Source organism: Pochonia chlamydosporia (assembly GCF_001653235.2).
Source record: "Pochonia chlamydosporia 170 chromosome Unknown PCv3seq00010, whole genome shotgun sequence".
Taxonomy (NCBI): Eukaryota; Fungi; Ascomycota; class Sordariomycetes; order Hypocreales; family Clavicipitaceae; genus Pochonia; species Pochonia chlamydosporia.
In genome coordinates this window covers 17,778-40,978 of record NW_019154045.1, presented here as the reverse complement: position 1 = coordinate 40,978, position 23,201 = coordinate 17,778, and the positions used below count along the sequence as shown (strand labels likewise).

The 23,201-nt window shown below is 47.6% G+C and overlaps 4 protein-coding genes across 4 annotated transcripts; 2 read left to right on the top strand and 2 right to left on the bottom strand.

Annotated features, from left to right (window-relative positions):
• Positions 1-1,215: 1,215 nt before the first annotated feature.
• Positions 1,216-2,411, top strand: VFPPC_10357 (lipase precursor; the record flags this gene model as incomplete). Its single annotated transcript, XM_018288742.1, has 2 exons — positions 1,216-1,670; positions 1,754-2,411. The coding sequence occupies 2 exons, from the start codon at positions 1,216-1,218 to the stop codon at positions 2,409-2,411; spliced, it is 1,113 nt and encodes a 370-aa protein (XP_018136770.1).
• A 285-nt stretch (positions 2,412-2,696) lies between these two features.
• Positions 2,697-4,478, bottom strand: VFPPC_10358 (cytochrome P450 monooxygenase; the record flags this gene model as incomplete). The annotated part of the gene is made up of 3 exons (XM_022428706.1): positions 2,697-2,833; positions 2,893-3,988; positions 4,068-4,478. The coding sequence occupies 3 exons, from the start codon at positions 4,476-4,478 to the stop codon at positions 2,697-2,699; spliced, it is 1,644 nt and encodes a 547-aa protein (XP_022283969.1).
• Positions 4,479-4,944: 466 nt separating this feature from the next.
• On the bottom strand, positions 4,945-9,492 carry VFPPC_10359 (ABC multidrug transporter; the record flags this gene model as incomplete). The annotated part of the gene is made up of 12 exons (XM_018288744.1): positions 4,945-5,551; positions 5,609-6,373; positions 6,429-6,479; positions 6,533-6,604; positions 6,655-6,778; positions 6,838-7,167; positions 7,215-7,377; positions 7,436-8,193; positions 8,254-8,487; positions 8,548-8,827; positions 8,882-9,108; positions 9,177-9,492. The coding sequence occupies 12 exons, from the start codon at positions 9,490-9,492 to the stop codon at positions 4,945-4,947; spliced, it is 3,927 nt and encodes a 1,308-aa protein (XP_018136772.1).
• Positions 9,493-12,816: 3,324 nt separating this feature from the next.
• VFPPC_16963 (hypothetical protein) lies at positions 12,817-23,201 on the top strand (the record flags this gene model as incomplete). The annotated part of the gene is made up of 2 exons (XM_022429049.1): positions 12,817-20,376; positions 20,433-23,201. The coding sequence occupies 2 exons, from the start codon at positions 12,817-12,819 to the stop codon at positions 23,199-23,201; spliced, it is 10,329 nt and encodes a 3,442-aa protein (XP_022283970.1).

Below are 23,201 nucleotides of genomic sequence, written 5' to 3'. Positions count from 1 at the left end.
TTCCCCGTCGCAAGTCAGGGGCTAAGCACTACCCAACGAATGGAAGCAGAGGACAGTCATCTCGCCCTAAGACAGCCATGCCTATGTCAAGTACATTGTTACTAAGCCTGGTTTGATTTAAAGAGTCTGGTGACTAGATAAAGTATCAGACAACTGCGAGGGCACAGAAATTGAGTGTGGCGGTAACGAAAGTGCCAAATGTATTGGATAAGAATTAACTAAGGATCAATCATAACCGTACAAAAAGAAATTGCTGCAATTGTCTTGTACAGAAGACAATGTCCGTTTGAAAACGGATATTGCAGGACTTGTCGGAGAGATGTCTGATGCCGGATAGGCTTGATATGTGACATAAAGCCAAATTGAATCAATCTCGACCTGTCAACGAAGCCACCTTTGATCTGACTCTTGTAAGACGAAGACGCCAACGAGTAGTAGCCCTCCAGGAATGATTTGGACGGCGATACGATTTCGTCATTGCTTGGGGCTGGGTTGAATCCGAAGATACAAGGTATATTTATATTTATCCTTCCATATACATTACCGAAGGGATAATAGTTTCATTTACATTATCTGCCCTGACTCAACAAATGTCTGATCCCCATAGGGCTGCATGTCAAGTCAAGTCTGGTGTGATCCACAGGTGCCTGAAAATCAATTGCGGACTTCTACTTTTGGTACCGCCGCATCTCTTTTGAGGATTACCGGAGTTCTTCTCCCAGCCACTTCAGGCGATTTCCCATGGACCACAGCCCACCACATACCTTATGTAGGCACATCGCGGGTGGCAGATACTTGAGTACAGTATCGGCTATGGCTCATACTCTGTGCACTTGTGACGTACGCTGCCACCTAAGCCACCAGACTAATTATGCTATGTAATAAACTTGACACTGCGACTTATTTTGGGACTTCGTAAAACCCAAGACGTCACACAACACCTCGGTATATGTCAGTGGTCATCTACCACAAGCCAGCTAATTATAGATTGTTGATTCACGACAAGACCCATCGCCTCGTGGAAGGAGCAGCCACGAAAGCCAGGGCCTCCGAGGATATCAAATATTGCTTAGAGAAGATATAATGATACATAAAAAGCATGTAGCCAGATCGAGGTAGAATAATTCATCGTGACCAAAATCTGCGACAACTTTACAGTATAAGATACCGGCTCTATTATCTACACAACCCAAATTTATCCCACCAGAACCTAAAATGTATTTCTCAAAGCCAACCACAACCCTATACAACTCTCTCCTCACCATCCTCTCAATAACGCCCATCCTTGCTGCTCCTGCCTCGACACCAACTCAACTAGATGCCACAACGCTCCAGCAAATCGACACCTTCGCCCGCTACTCATCCGCAGCATACTGCAGAAACGTAATAGATTCCACCGTCAACAGCACAGTATGCAGCAACCAGCCCCTCAGTTCCTGCGGACTCCTTGCCGACGCCACTACCGTCGCTGAATTCAACGGCGACCGCACCATCTCCGGTTATATAGCAGTGAGCAAGAGCCAGAAACTCATTGTCGTGAGCTTCCGTGGCACAGGCCCCGACAGCTTCAGAGATGTCATGAATGATATCAAGTTTTGTTTGAAGGATCCAAGGTCGTTACTTACTGGGTTGAAGAATACTGTGAAGGCTATCTGTGGAGTGTTGCCCAAGTACGATCCCCATGTCTATAAAGTCCTAAGAAATTATGGTCAGTTCACCAGACGTATTTGCTAACATGCATGAATATTTCTAGTACACCCGCCGAAGAGAATGACAAAGTTCTGCCCCTCTGCGATAACTGTACTGTCCACACGGGCTTCTGGGCCGCCTTTCGTGGCATAAAGGACGAGACGATGAGAGTCGTAAATCAACAGCGCCAACAAAATCCCGGATTTGCAGTCGTTACAACAGGTCACTCACTCGGTGGAGCCGTCGCCACAATTACCGGTGCATATATCCGCAAGAGCGGTATTAATACCGATATATACACATATGGTTCCCCACGTGTAGGAGACGCAGCCTTCGCAGACTTCGTTTCTACCCAACCCAACGGCAAGACGTTTCGCATAACCAACGGTGCAGACCCTGTCACCGTGATTCCTGGGATAGTTGCAGGATATGCACATACCACGCCGGAATTTTGGTTTCCTAATGGGGTTGAGCAGCCGGATAATATGCAGATCTGCGAGGGCGTGCTCAATGTCTCTTGCAGCGCCCAATTTCTAGTCAACCCGTTAAAGTTAGGGGACCATTCAAGCTCCAAGTATACAAAGGGCTTTGATGCTTGTCGTGAGCGGAAAGGAAGGGCTATCGATCCTGAGAAGCCGGATATTATTACTGCGGAGGATATTGACCAGTGGAAGAGGCAAGGGCTAGTGGATAATAGCACCACGCCTATTACTGAGGGTTGAAAGCTGCGGCGGTAATGCGCAGATATCTACCATTCCTATATCCGGTGCTTTGAATCATATTTCCCATTTTATGTTTATGTGGTGATTTTGAACAGAGCATTAGTGGCTTAAAACCGCGTCTGAACCTCCGAGACAGCTTCGCGGCCAGTTTCCCGTGTTTGCAAGACACCACTTGCAAACAATCCCTCGAGTGTGAATATTTACACAACGCGGCTTTCATAGGTTCCAAAGAAGCAATAAAACTATAAGCCATAGACAATACACTTCTAACTAGTTTACCAACAATTATACCACTATAAACTTAAGATGTAATTTGTCTCCCGCCGGTCTCGATGAATACCCATCAGTCTGCTCCATCCCATTATCATCCGCAATCGATGTGTTAAAGTTGGAGTAAATCACAGCAACGACATTCTTGATGCCTATGAAAGAAACATTAGCTGTGATGTTCTAGAACATCGCGTTTCATCTTTATACGTACCCGTCAATGCGAAATTGGAACCAATGCACATTCGACCTCCACTGCCAAACGCCCAAAACTGCCGATTCATCTGCTTCCTCGTCTCATCATCTGCGTCCTTCTCCAACCATCTTGTAGGATCCCACCGCTTAGCATCCGCGTAAACCCTCTCATCCAAATGCAGTGTGTGTGCTAGTGACGCAATGCGCACACCACCTGGAATGTCGTATCCCCCAATTTGACAACCTGGATATGGTGTTGAGCGCGGTTGTGGCCCGGGAATTGGAGCATGGATGCGAAGCGTTTCCATCACAATAGCATTCAACAGGGGCAAGTTGTCTAATACCTTTGGGTCTGGCAGTTCACCGCTGTCCCCATCCGCATGCTTCATTGTTGGGACAACTGAGAGCAGCTCTTTTCGTAATTCGGCCTGGATTTCCGGTGCTTGAGATAATCGCCATGCGATGTAAGTCAGAACTATTCCTGCAGTCTCATGCCCAGCAAGTAAGTGGTCCAAAATCTCACTGGCTACCGCCAAGTTTCTTTGCTGGATGGATGTACTGTAAAGTAGGGACGCTTCTCCCTCTGTCTTCTCTTCCTTGTCTATTCCCGCGTGCATAGCCTTGAAAACAACAGCTTCACCAGTGGGCAAGTACAGTTCGTCCGCGTCCTTCCTCAGCGACTCCTCAGCCTTGTCGCACATGCGTTTATTCCACTCACGTATTTCCGCATTGGCGTCATCGACAAACGAGGGGTACAGTCGTAGCCCAATATCCCGGCAAAATTTGGTCAAGCTGGGGAGCTCTTGCGGCCAAAAGTGATGATGATGACGTGACAAGTATAGGCGCAGCCAATGATCACGATATGCTTTATCTTGAATGAAGTTTGTGCTGCTGCGCATGCCGAAAACGTAGGACGATATTAAATCCATCGTCGTCGCCATGAAGATAGACTGTACCTCCGTGCCCCTGTTGTCTGACTTTGCAGCCTCTTGTTTTAGAAGTGGAAGCAACCTTTGCAGTAAAATGCTCTTACTTTGGGCTCGTGCTGGGGCAGATGAGTGAATGTAGGATTTGGAGTAGACGTTGGAGATCATTCGCTTCCTCCGCGAATGCTCCTTGGACCCCAAAGTTGAGAACATGTGTGGAACGCTACGATATGTCAACAAACTTCACAGCAAATAAATCACAGGAAGCATACCCGTAGTTGTCAAACACTCTATACCAATCTGACTTTTCATAACCGCCTTGGTAGATGGCTCGCATCGCATCCACTCCGTCAACACTGAGCGTGTTGGGTGCAACCCGAACCACAGGACCATGTCGCAGGTGCGCGTCAAAAAGGGTTTTATTTTCCTTTCCTTGCTTTCTTGCACGTAAAATCCAGAAATTTGAAACAGAGCAGGACCAGTGTGCGGACGGGATTCTCGCAAGTGGGCAAAAGAATGCTGGTCGCAACAAGAGCGTATACAACGTGAAGAGAGAGACGGCCGCAGCCAGAAGGACCAGCGTTTCCATCTGCATACTGTTTGGCGATGTTTTGTAAGATCTCTTTAAGTGACTTGCCTTTGTGTAACCAAGGTTGGATATAACGGCGGTATTTATCATGAACTTGGTCAGAGACTCAAAGCCCGATTAATTGTTCTGTATCCCCCAGTTATCGCCGATGGCCCGACCCCGCAACAGCATGCTTCTTTCTACCCTGAAGGAGATGGCCAAGAGTTGGTTTTCGCTCCGGTGTTCGGGATTCGGTGTGTCTAGTCTTGAATTAGCTGGTCCCGGCTATCTGGGTAATAGTTAAGTGTTTGAGTTGATTCAAGCAGCTCGCTTCTACACACAGGGGCTAGATTGATGCAATGGAAAGTATCAGTGTTGTGAGAAGTCACAATCGGTCATCCTCCACTAAACTCAGTTTAGAATTTGAGGGTCAATGTCTCTGTGGCTTCCCCACAGACTTTGGATTTGCCACTAGACTATGAACTTCATTCATCAAATCCAGGATTGTACCAGCAATTTAAAACGCAAACTGCATTTTATTGCTTTAAAAACATCTATAAATTGTCTGCTTTTACCTTCACTCGCCCCGACTAGGACCTAAGCTTTCGTACAGAGCCAAAAAGGCCGAACCAGGCGTCGAGAGCAACTCGCTGGGTTTACCACTCTCCACCAAGCGTCCATTCTCCAACAGGATAACTCGGTCAAAGTCAAGCACGCTCTGTAGTTTATGGACCACAGATATAATGGTTTGATCTTTGAACTCGCTTCGCAACAGCGCCTGCATTGCGGCATCCGTGTCAGCATCAACATTGCTTGTTGCCTCATCCAGAACAAGAATGGGACTTTCTCTGACAACGGCCCTGGCAAGACAATACAGCTGTCTTTGGCCGTGTGATAGCATTTCTTCTTCGATACCGCTCTCCAACCCGCCGTTTGGTTCGAAGACATCCCACAGTCCAACGGCGCGAAGGACTTCGACTAAGCGCTCGTCGTTGGTTGACTGGAAAGGATCTAGATCTTCTCGCAACGTGCCTACAAGGAAGAATGAATCCTGCGGCACCGTGTTTAATCTGCGGCGCACTTCCTGCCGCGGAATGGTGCTAATGTCTATGCCATCGACACAGATCTTGCCAGAGTCAATTTCCAGCAATCTCAAAAGCGTCGCAATGAGCGATGATTTACCACTACTCAAATCGTTAGTGCATGTCCAAGTTGATCCATGCTCTGTGTTTCGCTCTCACCTTCCTGTTCGCCCACAAATGGCAACCTTTTGGCCCGATTGAATCTCAAAGCTGATTTCTTTAAGAACTGGCTCAGACGTAGACTTGTAAGATGCCGAGACTTTGTCAAATGTAACCGTTCCAGTTGATGGCCAGGTCTCGGGTAGCTCGCCATTCTCCTCTGGGAGGTTCTCATTCTTGACGTTCAAAACAAATGAACGAATACGATTAATGGCACCGAGTGCTGTCTCTACCTGGGTCCAAGATGTGACAAGTGTTTGAAGAGTGCTGCTGAATGTCACGATGTTGAACAGCGCGACGCCGAGGAAACTGGTCGAGCTGCCATGGATATTGGTCGCAATGCCGACCAGAAGAAGAGCCAGGCCAGCGTTGAAAAGATCCAATACTAACGTTAGCCATCTTTGGATGCACCACAGCAGGTAGTACGGCTTCTGGGAGACATTCAAAGCGACATAACTCCTCTCTAGATATGCATCTGCCCAACCGTATGCTCTGATACACGAGACGCCATTGACAGTTTCTAGGAATTGAGAAAACAGCGGGGCTTTCGCTTCAATATCGAGAAGTCGCAGTTGTCGGGAGGTTCGAAGGTAGTAAAACTGGACAAATCCAAGGGCTACGATGCACAAAGGGATGGCAGCGCCAATATAACTGGACCCAATGAAGACGAGGACAGCTGATACAATGGCAGACAGAAATTGGAATACTGTTTGGTCCATTGCTTGAGGGAGGTCATTGTCAATGAGCTCCAAGTCTTGACTAAACCTGTTTTTGTTGTTAGCTCCATACCAAGATGCTGCGAGTACAGTTAGTTACCTACCGGTTCAGTGTTGTACCCGCATCAGTTGATGTTAAGAACGATATGGGTGCTCTTGACAATACAGTGTTAGCCACAATGTTGGTCATCTTCTTGTTGGCACTTACCGTATCGTGGTGTTGAGCAGCAACTCATGGAACTTCCTCGACGTCTTTGGCAACACCACCAGGTTGAATATACTAACGCAGGTCAGCAACACTCCAGGCTGCAAATGACATACGAGTCGTACCTGTCTGCCAGAGCACACCCTAAAATAGTCAAAGCCGCAAGCGCTCCATATATTCCAAGCCAATATCCGATGCGCTCATTAGGGTGCTCTGCATTTGCGTTCGTCCACCATTGTATCCAGACGGCTGGACTTGTTAGTTACAGATTCTGTTTCTCTGTGTTGCAAAACAAGGGGAGCACTTACATGGAAAGGTCACACCGAAGACAAATGTACAACAGGCAAATAGATATGCTCCCGTAGTCCACCAGCCCGCAATGTTAGCGTAGTACGCATAAATCCTCATGTCGCCTGCGTGTCGATTCTCCTCTGTTGCAGGGTTGATGAGCATGTCAATCTCTTGCCATATCTCGGCATCTTCTTCTTCTTCCTTGGGTGCAGACTGAGAATTTTTCTCGCTTTGCTCTGTTTGAAGCGAGATGACAGGGGCAATGACATTCTCCACGGTGCCCTGACTAGCTATTTTGCCATTTTCATCCAGAACTATAATCTGGTCGCCGAGCTCTAGATGATGTGCTGTAGCAGTCAGCATCAATCCCAATTCCGTTCGAGTACCAACTTACCAGAGTTGGAAGTCATTATGACAGTCGACTTCAACTGCTTGAGTAAACCATCCTCTGAGAACACTTTGTCCAAAATATGCCGTTCAGTAGTACGATCAAGGCCCGTCAAGACATCATCAAGTATCATGACCGGATTCTTGGAATACAGTGCCCTTGCAAAAGACTGTTCTTGACATTAACAAACAATGAATATAGCATACTTTTGACTCGATATGGCTTACCACTCTCATCTGTTGTCCCCCGCTTAGCTGTGACCCGCGAGTACCAGTCATTGTTTGATCACCGTCAGTTAATTCTTTAAAATCTGGATTCAGCGCACATGCTTCTACAACTGTGTCGTACCAAGTTCTGTCCCAGGGTGAGACTCCGACAATGTTGTTTCGGACAGTGCCCCAAGTCGTCCACGGGGTCTGCGGGCAATACGCAGCCGTTCTGAATCCAGTTGTAATTGATCCCTTGAACGGAGCTTCACCAAGTATGGCTCGCAACAAAGTTGATTTACCACAACCAACAGGTCCTGCAATAACCGTTGTCTGACCATAACGAACTTTGAAGGAAATGTCGTGAAGAATAATTTTCTCCTCGAGGTTGTATCCAACAGACACCTCACTCATTGAAACTGCAAATTCGGGGTCTTCTGGCTGTGCAAATTGCATTTTTTCATCTCCTTGCTCTGTGCGAGGAGTTGAGTCCTTCTCTGAGAAGCTAGAGCTGGAGGAATCCATTGGAGCAGGCAACATTCTTTGATCTTCCCGATCCGGTGAATTGAGGTACTCCTGTATGCGACGAAAGGAGTTAATGACGGTTTGAATATGTTCTACCCCATCTACAATATAGATGATTGGCTGATTGAGAAGCTCAAAGATACTGAGGACAGCGAATGCGACACTATCAGTCAGTGTTTCAGAGCCACGGGTTTTGGCAATGAGAATGAATGCCATAAAAGCCCAGACCGGCGCCAACGCCGTTGAAGCAAAGTCTATTAACATGTATCAGTGCTAAAGCATGTGTAAATGTGCCACTATGTTTGGGGTCATACAAGAAATGAAGACAAAAATATTCAGTATTCGATGACGTCGAGAGGCTCTAATCTCGTCTAGACGAAGATTTGCAATCCTCAAAGAAACAATGTTTGCCAATCCCGTCATCTTGATTGCTTTCATGCTACCAAGTGCCTTGGCGGTCGCTGTGAGTCTCGTCTCGATCGCCTCCAGCCAAGGGATCTGGGCGTTTCCAGCTGCTCGCGCAAGAGGAACAGCAGCGATGAGACAGACTGGACGATAATACTTAGCTTGGAAAGAACGTAATATAAGACATGGATTTGTAAACTCACAAATTACCCAACCAATTGGCGCGAGTATGGCAATACCCAAGAGCCTGTCGAGAAGCCACAAGGCAATTGCAAGCTCAATGACGCTCGCGTAGAGTTCATGAATGAGAGACATGCTGGAGCCAATACGATCAATGTCGGCGCTCATTAAAGTAATTGCTTCAGCCTCGGACGTGGATCCCGCAGAAATCTTGAGCGTTTTGCTGAAGATCATGGTAACAAGACTGCCACGATACAGCGTGAGCAGACGGTAGGTCTTGTGCTGGTAGACTGCATACGAGAGCTAGGTCAAAACGTTAGATGGGAGCAACGCCTTGGAAGAACTTGGCAGTCATACAGATAACCCCAGATACACAATTGCATAAGCTCCGAGAAGTCCGTAAGCGGTGTTTTTGCTGTCGGGTGTTCTCTCTTCGTCCACATAGTCCAGCACTCTTTCAACGAGGAACGGTTGTGAGTAACTGAATCCAGTATAAGCTAATCTTGGCAGAGTACCCGCAAGAAAAGCCCATTTGTAGTGCCAGAGGAAGGTGAAGAAAAGAGAGTGTTCCTTAAGTTGGTTCGCTACCGGATGTTAGCGAAGGTAGAGTGGAGGGTGTGACGTGGAGTTGTCTTCGGGGCAGGTATTATACCTCTTGACCATGATTCTATTAAAGACGTCGGTTTGGAAGCTTCCAGCATTTCAAAATCGAGTGTCGATAGCATATCAACCGTAAGCAGAGTGCGAAAGCCCTTAAGAAATGTTTTGTTAAGCCATATGAACAATGCCCGGTTGGCAATTCCCGCTGTCTCCTCTGGTCCAATGCCTTTCCAGGCTGGTCGTAGATATCGACGCTTCTCGGTGATTTCCGCAAGGAATATTCCAACCTTGACGATGAGGCAGCAGAGCAGGGTTGAGGAAACTGCGGTATTCTGAAGGTACATGAAAGTCGTGCGAACTCGAGCCATGTCAAGGAGACATGTGATACCAAAGAAAAGACATAATAAAGTTGATGGGCGGACTGATCGTAGATCTTCTAGATACGATACAGTTGCCAACAGGAGATAGCCTGGCAGAGCCAATATGAGGCATGGAAGTGTGAATCTACTTCTGCCCACATTTTCAAGCTGCCAGAGTACCAGTGTAGCAATTTGCAAACATATGCTTAACAGGTAAAGAGCCTGTGGTAGATCATTATTATGGCTTCCAACTCGAAGTTGAGTTTCTTTGTAGACCTACCAACTTTGAGAGTAATAATACTGAGCGATTGACCTTGATCGATTCGTTCCAAAGTATACAGATCCGGACCCCTGCCCAAAAGCCTGAACAAATTGTCAATTTTCAAGTTCAATTACACGAAACTATACAAACTCAAACTCACAGGCAATTAGTAAAGGAGCGGTCGTTAATATTGTCTCTTCGAACAAAAGTGTAAAGTCGAATCGACCAGGACAGCTTGCACCTGCTGCTGGACCAAAGTGGTCGTTGACTGACTCGGAGCAATTCATTGTTGGTTTACTCTGCTTGCAATTGCTGTGTCTGGTGCCTGAAGCAGCTAAGGGAATGAGTACTGCAACATTTGAGGACCGATAATGAGTAAAGAACTGGTCTCATTCCATCTTCCAAGCCGGAGGAACAAGCAAGCCAACACCAATCTCTGAGCTGACTTCCGATGCTGCCGCTTTCGAATCCCAAAAAAGTCCAGAATTTCTCCTAAATCGGCTCTGGTACTGTTCTTTTCTTTGGTACACTAATGGATGGTAAGCGCTGATCAGCGCCACCGTTTTGTTGTTTCCGTGGAAAGACCTAACCCTCGTCTTGATGCAAAAGCCGATGAATCCCGTACGCCGTCTCGCAACCAAATTTTATCCCGAGACGATACTTCCCTTCTTTCTGGGATAGGTCTGGTAGTTGCAGAAATCTCAGCTGCGGCTGATTAAGCTTACTACATTTGATGCATGTCAATAATATACGGTGGATAGTGTGAGAATTTTCTTGGGCCAGAACTGCAGGATTAGTCTCTCGGCGGGACAAAAGTCCATTTACAACTCCCAACCGCACCACCTGCGTCCATGACAGCTTTCAAGTTGACGATTGACATATGGAAAATGGCTTGTTTCCCCACACCATTGTCAACGAAAGTGGCGTCAACGCCTGCTCACATGTGGATTTGCGGAGATCTGTACGACATCGTCAACGGTTGCCATTGGAAGGACAACAGACGGTTTCAATGCAACATTTGCCAGACTTGTCCTGACGTCCGGTTTTGATTGCATGAACACGAATTCAGGGCGGGCGTAGTTGCAATATATTGTAAACAACGTTGCCAATGACACCTTCCCCACAGTTATGGAGCTGCAGGGAACGATTGTTCTAGTAACCACCAAGATATTTTTGTTCACGGTCTACTGGGATCAAGTTTAATTTCAATGTCTGGTTTGTGGCGTCAGCTAAGGCATCTAGAAAGGGGTCTCCAATCACGCCAAGACGGCCCATGGCGACATGGACACGGAAGAAATTCGCCGAGCCCAAACTCTCAGGCGCCACCATGTAAGCTCTGGCAAACATTTGACCTGCATGGCGTCATTGGTACAAGTTCTGGCCCAATACGAAGACTGTTCCTTCATGTGCCCCCTTGCTATTCTCACTAGCTGTTGCTTGTTTCAGTTAGGCTCAACGGCCAGATGCCGTTGAAATGTCTTGCTAAGTACCCGATCTTATGCGGACTCGTTTGAATTGTGCCGATGATGGTGGGGGCCGGGTGAAGTTATGAGCGAAAAATGCCCTCCACAAAGGTGAAAGTGGCAGAGACATCAGCCAAGAAGTGCCGGTGCTTCGGTTGTAGTGTTTAAGCTTGGTGTTAGATATATTTTGGTTACCATGTTGGTTCATTTAAACTCAGACAGAGCCTCAACGATCGGGGCTGTGCTCTGAGTAACACCATGCAACAATCCGAGACTGGTTATGCAATTTGTTTTGCTGCCATATTGGGCTCGTTTACACGGTGGTATATGCGCGGGCGGGACGCAGTACGACACGATTTCTGGAAAGTGGAATAATGTAACGCCATGAAGGATTACAAGTCCCTTGCACTCGTTCGGCCTCACATGTTCGTTAAAAAGAGCTAGTGCATAAAGGATTGAGCTAGGAACAGCCGAATGGTGAAGGGTCTCTTGAAGCCATGGTTGTGACTTGTGTCGACATCCTCTGACAAACAGAATCGGATAACTCGGACAATGCAGTATTTCGGATGACAGAAATCAAGATTATTCAAGCCGTCTCACAGCCATTACTGGCCGCCACTCCATCAGAGCAGGACAAATCACTGAAAAATTTGACGCAATTCATTGGACAGCCCGGTCACGCTGTACGGCATTAAGCCGGCATTCACGCCGGACCTCAATGTATATTGCCTCTATAATGCGACTTTATTATTACTTCACAAGGAAGGATCACAGTCTAGACCGTCCGCTTAGGTAGAAGAGGTTGCGGCTGATGCCGAACCGCGCTCCTAACTTCTGATACCCGGAACTTAGGAGCGAGAGCAAGTTGAAAGTAGGGATCCCCCAATTGCTTAGAAAAATGGAAACAAATTCGGAATTCAGGTCTATTTTTAAAAGGAACTTTGTATACTTAAGCAATAAGTCTGATTGGTTACCAGATTGACTCGTTGCGTCTAGTTCATCCCATCTCGCTTCTCCAAAACACAACCTTCCCGATTCGTCTCGTCGATTTATGCTGCCAGAAGACATGAAGAGTCTGACCTCACAGGTGATGAAATTGCTAAATGGATGTGGTAAAAAGTATTACTTGAAATATTGTTCACCTGGCGAAATCCTCTGTGGCGTCCAATTCTCCCAGGACAAGCGACATCCGATGGCGTGATCTCGGCGCCAAAATCATTGCCCGTGCAGCAGGAATTTGTTGACTGCACCCCTTTCCGTTGCCGTTCAGCCGTGCAGATCGGTCCCATCATCGGAAGTTGTATTCAAAGACTGAATATTCTTTTGCTTAATGCAGTAGAGTCAGGAGAGGCTCACCCTGAGATGCAGGACGATGTAATCAGAATTACGTATGCATAGGTCTCCTTGTGGTCAGCTTAGTATATCTCGGGGATGGACTCGGGAGTTTCTGATTTGGAATTTCTTGCATTGCGTGGCGGCCGTAGCTTGCTAATCGTGGGACACTGAGCTCTACTGTTACTTAATTCAAAATCCCTTTCACTCTGTTATTGTTGGGACTCTTACCAACTTCTTAGAGTTCAGACGAATACACGTTTGGCCCTAGTTAAGATGCATCTTCAAGCTACCACTGATAGTACGCATTTCGTTTTTCCTGAATCCGTCAAAGTCACACAGAATACTGCGAGTTCTAGCGATGTCTCCATTGAAGACATTTGGTCTCAGAATTCCCAAGTCCCTGAGGCTGTGGAAGCTTGTGTTCACGCATTCATCAAACGAGCAGTTTGGGAGTCTCCTGACAGCCAGGCTGTCTGTTCGTGCGATGGAGACCTGACATATAAGCAACTGGATGAACTTTCAAGCATATTGGCGCATCATTTGATGGATCTTGGGATCCGAGTGGGAGATAATGTTCTCTTATCATTTGAAAAGTCACCAATTGCAATTGTTGCCGTTGTAGCAGTCATGAAGGCGGGTGGAATATCCATAACTTTCGACAGCCCTGATTCCAGAACGCATAACTCAAATACGCCAACTGCAATATCTGGCTCACTGTACCTTACATCGGCGGGGAATTTCCTGGCGGTCAAAGACGCAGGACACGAAAATGTATTGATTCTGGATAATCAAACATTGTTGGACCTGTCACAGAACCCCAAGTCCTCTACGTTACCCAAAGTAAGCCCATCAGATGGACTTTTCGCGACTGTTGAGTATTCATCGGATGGAGTAGAAAGATTGGCTCTCATCACCCACAGCCAGTTCAGCAGCGCTATTGTGTATCAACAGAAGGCACTTGGGTTCTCCAAAGACACTCGCACCATCGACTACGTCCCGTATGCCTCTCCAGTAGCCTGGTGCTACCTATTACACACGCTATCTTGTGGTGGGTGTCTGTGTATGCCATCACCTCATCGAGATTCTGGCATCCTTCTACCAAGCTCTGCTCCTGGGAATGCCAATTGTGCATTCGTTACTCCAGACTGGGCCCAAGACTTAAACTATGAGGATATCTCAACTCTTGTCCAAGTTAACTGGTCAGAGGATGAGACAAGTCTTTCAGAATTTACCCCCAGAGAGACACAACTTACCGTGTTCAGCGCATACGGATGTGCGAAGTTGGCTTCTATTGTTCCCATCGGCAAGTCAACTATTTCCTATACCGCTGGTGATCAGATAGGCCCTGGTGATTCTGGAATCTTTGATGCAGAATGGAAGGTCGATGCTATCAAAGCCTCGATGCATGATTTGGCGTCAGATGGCTTCAAAGGCAACAATACAATTTTGTCTGAGCCATTGAGTGGCGTCTGTCTGTGGATAATCGACATGAACGATCCAACATCACTGGCACCCATTGGCTCGGTTGGCGAATTATGGATTGAAGGGCCGTTGATAAGCCCGCAATGTGTGGGTGAAGAGACATTGTTTGTGGAAAACCCTGCTTGGCTGGTAGAGGGCAGCCTCAACCACCCAGGTCGCTCTGGTTGCTTATACCGAACTGGCGCCTTGGTTAAGTACCGACGAGACGGGAGCATCCAACTTTTGGACAAGAGTCTAGAAAGTAAAACGTGTAGTGTTAGCCTTGATTCTAGCGTCGATGGGTCGGAGCTGGGTCTATCGGACTATGAAAGACTTGCCAACAGCGCAAGCCCCAATCTCAATGACCATGACGCCCCTCGAGATGAGGTTGAGATGGCAATGCAGAAAATATGGGCTGACGTCCTCGGTATTGACTCGGGCCTGATTGGTAGAGAAAGCCATTTTTTCAACATCGGAGGTGATACAATTCAGGCTACTCTTATGTCTCATATGGCTCGATCTGCGGAATTCTATATTTCCACAAGAGATGTCTTCAAGTATCCATTTCTCAAGGACATATCAGAGTTACACAACCGCCGTTGCATTACTGCCGGTACGGATGAAAGCTCAACTAAGCCGTGTTCTCTTGCCACTCAAGAGACACGATTCCAAGTCTCTCAGCTTTGGAATATTGAGGAGACAAAGATAATGGATATCCTTCCCTGCACAGCTCTACAGGAGGGACTGTTGGCGCTGACTGTAAAGCATCCCGGAGATTACGTTGCAAAGAATGTCTTCAAAGTCGGCAGCGGTGTGGATATCACCAAGCTCAAAGAGGCTTGGAATCTCGTTGTCATGATGAACCCTATTCTGCGCACAAGAATGGTCAGTCTGCCTGAGCATGGCATTGTGCAGGTAGTTCTAGCCGAAGAACCGATCTGGGTTAATAGCACTTCAGAAAATGATGTGGTCATGGGCTTAGGAACACCGTTGATGAGCCTATGTATTCATCAGGAGAACCAAGAAGCGGACATCATACTTTCATGGCAAATTCACCATGCCCTGTATGATGGTTGGTCAATTGGTCTTCTGCTCAAAGATGTCGAGGATGTCTACTTCGGCAACGTGATCCAAGAACTGGAATCAATGGACAAGTTTCTGAGCTACATAACCACCACTGACAAAAACGCCGAGAAATACTTCTGGAGGGGGCAATTTGCGGGAACTCAGGGCATTCACTTCCCAACACCAAAGGTTGCAGAGACTCCAAGCCCTGATCGACGGCTCGAAATCTCAGTAGACGACCTAGACTGGCTCAACGGTGACTTCACCATGTCTACAATACTACGGGCGGCATGGTCGATTGCAGTTGGCTACAACGCGAACTCAACCGAGGCTATCTTTGGTGTTACCGTCACTGGAAGGCAGGCTCCAGTCTCTGGGATTGAAAGGATGGCAGGTCCCACGATTGCTACTGTTCCACTACGTATTGGAATAGACTGGGAACAAGACGTGGAGTCGTTCTTGCGATCTATTCAGCGTCAGTCAACCGACATGATTCCGTTCGAGCAAACTGGTCTGCAGCGCATTCGACGATTGAGTGAAGAAGCCAATGCTGCCTGTGACTTCCAAACACTTCTCGTTGTGCAACCAGCCGTCGATGGAACTGTCTCTGAATCAGAGGAACACTTTTTAACAGAGCTTCATGGCGAGGACAAAACGAATAAGTGGCAGGACTTCAGCACCTACGCCCTTGTCATTGAATGTCAACTGGAAACTAAGGGTGTTCACTTGCGGTTGGGCTTTGACTCGAGTATGACATCCGAGCCTAAGATGACGCATATCGCCCAAAATATGGCTACAGTTATTCGCCAACTGGGGAATGAACGGAGAAGTACGCAGTCTCTACGAAACCTAGTAGCAAATACCTTGACTCCATATGGCTTGGATCAAATATGGAGCTGGAACAAAACTGCACCAGAGTCGGCTGATCTGTGTGTCCACGACATGATCGCACAGAGAGTTCAAGAGAATCCCGATGCTCCAGCCATCAATGCCTGGGATGGAGAGTTGACTTACGGCCAGCTGAATAGCATGTCTGACAACTTAGCTCGCCTGCTGGTCAAGTCAAACGTTCGAGGATGCATAGTCCCATTATACTTTGAAAAGTCCATGTTCATGCCGGTAGCCGCACTTGCTGTGATGAAAGCCGGCGCTGCAGTTGTCGCATTGGATATGAAGTTGCCAGAAGACAGAATAGGTTCATTGACATCGCAAATTACGTCACCAGTAGCTCTAACATCTACTGAAAACTTTGAACTGGCAAAGAGGGTTTCAGATGTTTCGCATATCATACTTGTTGGTCATGGACAAGACAGTCTAGATGTCAAACATTTGAATATTGACCTCCCTCGAGTCCAACCATCAGATACGCTATACGCAGTCTTTACCTCTGGTAGTACCGGAACACCTAAAGGGGCGATGGTGTCACACGCAAATTTCTGTTCTGCAATAAAATACCAACAGGGACCCTTGATGTTCTCTAACACTTCTAGAGTCTTTGACTTCTCCTCGTACGCTTTTGACGCATCATGGTGCAACCTGATCCATGCTTTGACATGTGGAGGCTGTCTATGCATACCGTCAGCTTACGAAAGAGAAAATCAACTTGCAGAATGTCTCAAGAAGTATAACATAACCACCGTGGATTTCACACCCTCGGTTGCGCGTATGCTGGGTCCAGACAACCTCTCCGACCTGACCACGCTTATTCTGGGTGGTGAAGCTGTTGTCCCTGCAGACGCGTTCCTGGCAGGAGACAAGACAGCAATAATAAACGTATATGGCCCAGCTGAATGTACACCTACAGTTACGCTGTCGAAAGTCTCCGCTAATGGCATTACCATCGGTTACGGTGCTGGTGTTTGTACTTGGGTTGTGGATGTAAACGACCCAGAACAGCTGGCACCATTTGGTGAGGTCGGAGAGCTTTGGGTTGAGGGACCATTAGTTGGCCAAGGGTACTTAGCTAATCCCGAGAAAACTCAAGCGGCATTTATCCAAGATCCAGCATGGCTAAGCAGGGGTGCTCCAGGCCACGCCGGACGATCCGGCCGCTTGTACAGGACGGGCGATCTAGTGCGATATACCGACTCTGGAGAGCTCCTCTTTGTTGGTCGCAAAGATACACAGGTTAAAATAAGAGGCCAACGAGTGGAGTTGGAAGATATTGAACATCATATTGCAAACAGCATGAGCTCCGTTCGGGGTGATGATGTGAAATCGCTGACAATCATCGCGGAGACGATTCGCCCAAAAGAAGCAACAAGCGCAGTGCTGGTGGCATTCGTCATGCTAGAATGCTCCGAGACGGAGATTTCTGATGAATCGTATAAGAAAATGGTGCAGAACCTCGCAGCCGTCAGCAACGAGCAACTCAAAGACAGAATCCCGATTTACATGATACCGACTTCATACATCCCAATCTTCACCATTCCCATGACGCCTACAGGCAAAACAGACAGACGACAACTTCGAGAAATTGCAGAGTCAGCCTGGAAGCAGTATAAGAATGTATCTGAGGAGAAGGAGTCGGATGGTGTTCTCAGCGAGGTGGAGAAAGTTCTCCAGCAAGTCTGGATGTCGGTTCTCAACTTGTCCGTTGATGAAACATCGGTCAATAAAGCTTTCACCAGAATAGGTGGCGATTCTATTTCAGCAATGCAGATTGTAGCGCAATGTAGACAACGTAATATTGCCATTACCGTTGCGGATGTTCTACAGTCAGGGACTATTCGAAAACTGGCGACTCGGTGTAAGCCAATATCACGACTTGCGACGCTGGATGAAGATGATGAAGTCGATGAAGAGGCTGCTGAGCCTTTTGATCTTTCGCCTATTCAGCAACTGTTTTTCGATGCCTATCCAGAGGGTCTAAATCATTTCAATCAAAGCTTCGTACTGGAGCTTGGATCATTTGTTCCCACAGAGAAGCTTTTGGCAGCGATGCAGGACCTTGTCGATCGACATGCCATTCTTCGAAATCGCTTCCACCGTCCAACCGAAGGCAGCAAGGTGTGGAAACAAAGTATTGCCCCCAAAGGTCTCACGTCATTTGTATTTGCGGAGCATAATGTTCCGAGTCGTGACGAAGCGACTCTTGCATCGCAGTGGCGACAAGAAAATCTTGACATTGAGAATGGGCCAGTCTTTGCCTGTGACCTCTTCAACATTGAAGGCGATGTCCAACTTGTTACATTATCTGCACATCACCTTGTCGTGGATCTGGTCTCTTGGAGAATCATCTGGGGCGATATTGAAGATCATGTCAAACACGGCAAATTGGTCTCAGCACCATCAACGTCATGGAAGTCATGGCTAAGACGTCAAATGAAAGCCAATCGTCATGCCTCTCCCCTAGATGTGCTTCCGTACAGTGTCCCACTTCCAGACTTGGACTTCTGGGGGCTTTCTTTGAGTGAAAACACCTTTAGCAACTGTACACTATTCACCGAGGCACTTGAACCGCCCGTCACAAATGCCGTCTTCGGAGATGCAAATGAGTGCTTGAGAACAGAGCCTATGGATATTCTAATAGGAGCAATGGCTCACTCGTTCCACCAGATATTTCCCGAGAGATCCGTACCAGTTATTTGGATCGAAGGCCATGGTCGTGAGCATTCGGAAGACTTGCCGGTTGACGTCTCAGGAACAGTTGGATGGTTCACCACCATGCATCCAGTTCCCGTCATGGTCAAGCCTGGTGACTCCGTGATTGAAGCCATCAGACTAACAAAGGATACCAGAAAAAAGGTACCAGGTAAAGGCCAGCCATATTTTGCTTGCCGGTACTACAGCGAATCTGGCCGTGAGGCTGCCAAGGGGCAGGATGTTACAGAAATCACATTCAATTTCACCGGCAGATTCCAACAGCTTGAAGCCGAGGAGGGCTTATTCAAGCGTCCCGAACATCTCGGAGAAAATGAACACGATGTCGTCGATGTCTCGCAAAAGGCACATCGAATGACTATGATTGAGATTAATGCCGACGTGGAAGAGGATTGGCTGGTGGTGTCTTTCCAAGTTCACCAACAGATGATGCACCAAAGTAGACTGCGAAAATGGGCTCAACTGTTTATCAGGTCTGTTCAAAGCGCCGTTGCTGAACTTTCCATGTCTCCGACAAGTTTTACTCTCAACGATCTCCCATTACTTCCGATGTCGTACGGCGCGTTGGACAGACTGCTCCATGATCATCTTCCCAGCCTTGGAATACGGCCTGAGAATGTGGTTGAAATACTACCTTGCTCGCCACTACAAGAGGGAATCCTCTTAAGCTCCGAGAAACAAATAGCTACTTATGCGACAAGCTCTACCTGGCGTTGCGTGGCTACCGAAGGAGTCGTGTCGAAGATTGAGCCACGGAAGCTCCAGGCCACTTGGGACACATTGGTGCAGAGACATTCCATCTTGTCTACAGTGTTTGCTCTTCATCCAGAAGGAGAAGGTTTCATTCAGATTGTCCTCCGAGGTAGTAACGCCGAGGCCAAATTAATTCATTCTGGTCGTGAGATTCCGGACGAGTTTCTCGATAACCTGGAGCCATCTACGTTTGCAACTCATGAGCCTCAACACCGTTTCTTAGTTTGCGAGTCTCATGATGGGGCGGTTGCTTGCAGGTTGGACATCAGCCATGCTTTAATTGACGCCGCTTCCATGTCAGTCATCTTGCAAGACTTGATTTCCCTGTATGACGGCATACTTCCCCCAGAGGCGCCGCCGTTTGGGGACATGATGCGACATATCAGCAGCATTCCTCGCTCAAAGCGCATAGGACCGTGGGCAGTAATGCTCGATGGTGTCCAGCCATGCGAGTTCCCAGTAGAGCCAAACGCCTCCAAGTCCATCGACGAGGGCCATAGTGATGTATCTGTACCTCCGTTGGCCTTGTCCGAAGTCAGCATGCTCTGTAAAGGCTTGGGCATTACTAGGGCTGTTTTCTTCCAGGTCGCCTGGGCTATGGTTCTAGCTAATTTTACAGGAATGGATGAGGTTTGCTTTGGCTACTTAGCCTCTGGTCGGGATGCTCCTCTGGATGGCATCGAAGGCATGGTTGGTCCGCTTGCCAACTTGCTCATTAGTCGAATCAATTTGAGGGACTCTCCTCGACATATTCTGCAGTCCGTATCAGAGAAGTCGATACAACATCTGGCCATGCAGCATGCCTCATTGGCAGAAATCCAACACAAACTGGGAATATCAGGCAAAAAACTATTCAACACGTCTTTGTCGATCAGAGAATCGGACAAGTTGAAGAGTCAAGAGAGGAGGAGTCTATCATTTGAGTCTAGTGGTGGTCAAGATCCGCACGAGGTGAGTGAATACAGCATGACTGCGGTCTTTTCATCAGAGTAGCTAATGATTTCCAGTTTGACATAAGTCTAAGTGCCAATATTGATGGCGACAATGTTGATCTCGTTGTCGAGTATCGGGAACCATTCATCCAAAAACATGTTGCCATCGACGCATGCAATGTACTGTCGGCGGCTGTGGCCTATCTTCTCCAAGCAAATGACGAAGACAAATCCACGTCGCTGAGCAGAAACTGCTCCCTATTTGATGGCTTTTACAGACTCATGGTTGGAACAGATGAAGCTACAACTACTGCTTTTTGGAAGGATCAATTCCGAGGAACAACTGGTGCTCATTTCCCAACACCAACTGTTGGAGAAGTAGCCCGACAACACAAAGAAGTTGCCCTCTTCCAAAGGAGCAGTTCTCAGCCAGAAGGGGACGCTTCACCAGCCACTTATCTTAGGGCAGCTTGGGCTATGATTTCCGCAAAACTTCTTGATTCCACAGAATCGATATTTGGCGCTATTGTTGGCCACGATGCTCTGGTGCCCATTCGCATTACAATCAACTGGGATGACACTGTGAATAAGCTCTTAGAGTCCGTGGAGCAGCAAGGTCGTGACTTGGAGCTTTTCAAAGGAACTGGAATTCAACGAATTCGGCGGATTAGCGCTGATGCCTCTATTGCGTGCGACTTCCAAACTATTCTCTCTGCCAACAATAACGACTTGCAGCAAGCACATCTAAGCAATATTGCCTTGGCTTTAAACTACAACAAGTCAACAATTGGCTCGCACGTTAGTATCAAATTCGATTCGAATGTCATTTCAGAGAGCGAGGTCACTCGACTGTTTACTCAGTTTGAACATATTCATCAACAGCTGCTGAGCACAGCGTCAAGGGAACTCAAACTGCGGGATGTATCAATGTCTTGCACCAAAGACCTTCAAGACATTTGGGATTGGAACAAAACGGTTCCTGACGCCATACAAGACAATATTCCTCGTATGATTCACCAAACCGTTCGACAGCAACCCTTAGCCACAGCAGTACATGCCTGGGATGGGTCCTTGACATACCAACAGCTGGATGACTTGTCGACCACATTGGCATATCAATTAAGAAAGAACGGTGTTCAAAACGGCGATATAATTCCGTTATGCTTCGAAAAGTCCATGTGGATGCCTGTAGCCGCCCTGGGAGTCATGAAAGCCGGTGGTGCTTGTGTTGCAACAGATCCATCGAACCAGCCCGAGGAGCGTCTGCGAGCGATGGCTGCGCAGGTCCATGCAAAGACCATTCTTTCTTCAGTCGCATGCAAAGATATTGCCGGTAGACTTGGGGCCAATAATGTGATATCAGTGGACATTGACCGCATGTTCGAGTTCGCATTGTCTCTAGATTGCGAACCTTGTCTTCCAGATGTCAATGCATCGGACATTCTATACATTATGTTTACCTCTGGGAGCACGGGCGTGCCCAAAGGCGCCATGATCACGCATGGGAACTTTTGCAGTGCAATCGTTCATCAGCGAGACTTGCTTGGCTTTGAGAGAAACTCACGTGTCCTGGACTTTTCATCGTATGCCTTCGATGTTGCATGGTCTAATATGCTGAATACTTTGACAGCGGGTGGATGTCTGTGCATCCCATCAGCGGAAGAGAGGCAAGATAGCATCTCTGGCTGTTTGGAGAAATACGATATTACGGTGTCAGACTTTACGCCATCTGTTCTTCGTAGCATTGAGCCTAAAGCAGCTTTGACGAGGTTGTCTACGATGCTACTTGGCGGTGAAGTTGTACTCCCAAGCGATGCGCTGTACGTTCGACAAGGAGCACGTGTTGTCAGCGCTTACGGTCCCGCAGAATGCACACCAACGAGTATGATTTTTCATCTGTCCCAGGACAGTGATGGTGGTTTAGGCCACGCATCTGGACTATGCACATGGGTTGTTGATGCGGATAATCCGACACAGCTAACACCGGTAGGCGCAGTGGGAGAGCTCTGGCTGGAAGGACCACTTCTAGGAGCAGGTTATATCAACAATCCTGAGAAATCGAGCGCAGCCTATATCGAAGATCCAGAGTGGCTTGTCCGCGGTATTCCTGGCCAGCGACCTGGACGCCGTGGTCGGGTTTACCGCACGGGAGATCTTGTTCAGTACCGAGAAGATGGGTCGCTTCTGTTTAAAGGCCGAAAGGACACACAAGTAAAGATCCGCGGACAGCGAGTAGAGCTGGAAGAGGTGGAGCATTATGTCCATGACGCAATTTCGGCCGTCGAGGCTGAGAGGACAGTCACTGTCGTGGCCGAGACGGTCAAGATCCAGGGGAATCAAGGGGTTATGCTTGTTGCGTTTGTATCGATTGGTACAGAGGAAGAGATCAACGACGAGGTTCATGAAAAGACGGTACGGAAAGCCACGGCTGGAGTCACGGAGAGACTGGATGGACTACTGCCACCATTCATGATTCCAAGCATTTTCATACCCATCCGCAAGATCCCCATGACAGCAACCGGTAAAACTGATCGACGTCAACTTCGCAGTTACGGATCATCTCTTACGCCAACTGATATCGCTGCAATAAGCCGCACTGACGGCGAACGGAGAGCGCCGACCAACGACTCTGAGAAACTGATGCAAGGACTTTGGGCTGAGGTGCTGAACATGGATCCATGTACCATTGGTATCGATGACAGTTTCTTCCGTATTGGTGGCGACTCAATTGGTGCTATGAAACTCGTTGGTTTGGCCAGGAAGAGCGGTTTGTCACTTGCCGTGAGAGACGTTTTTAAGCGGCCAATTATGAGAGATTTGTGTGCTGTATCATTAATGTCTTGA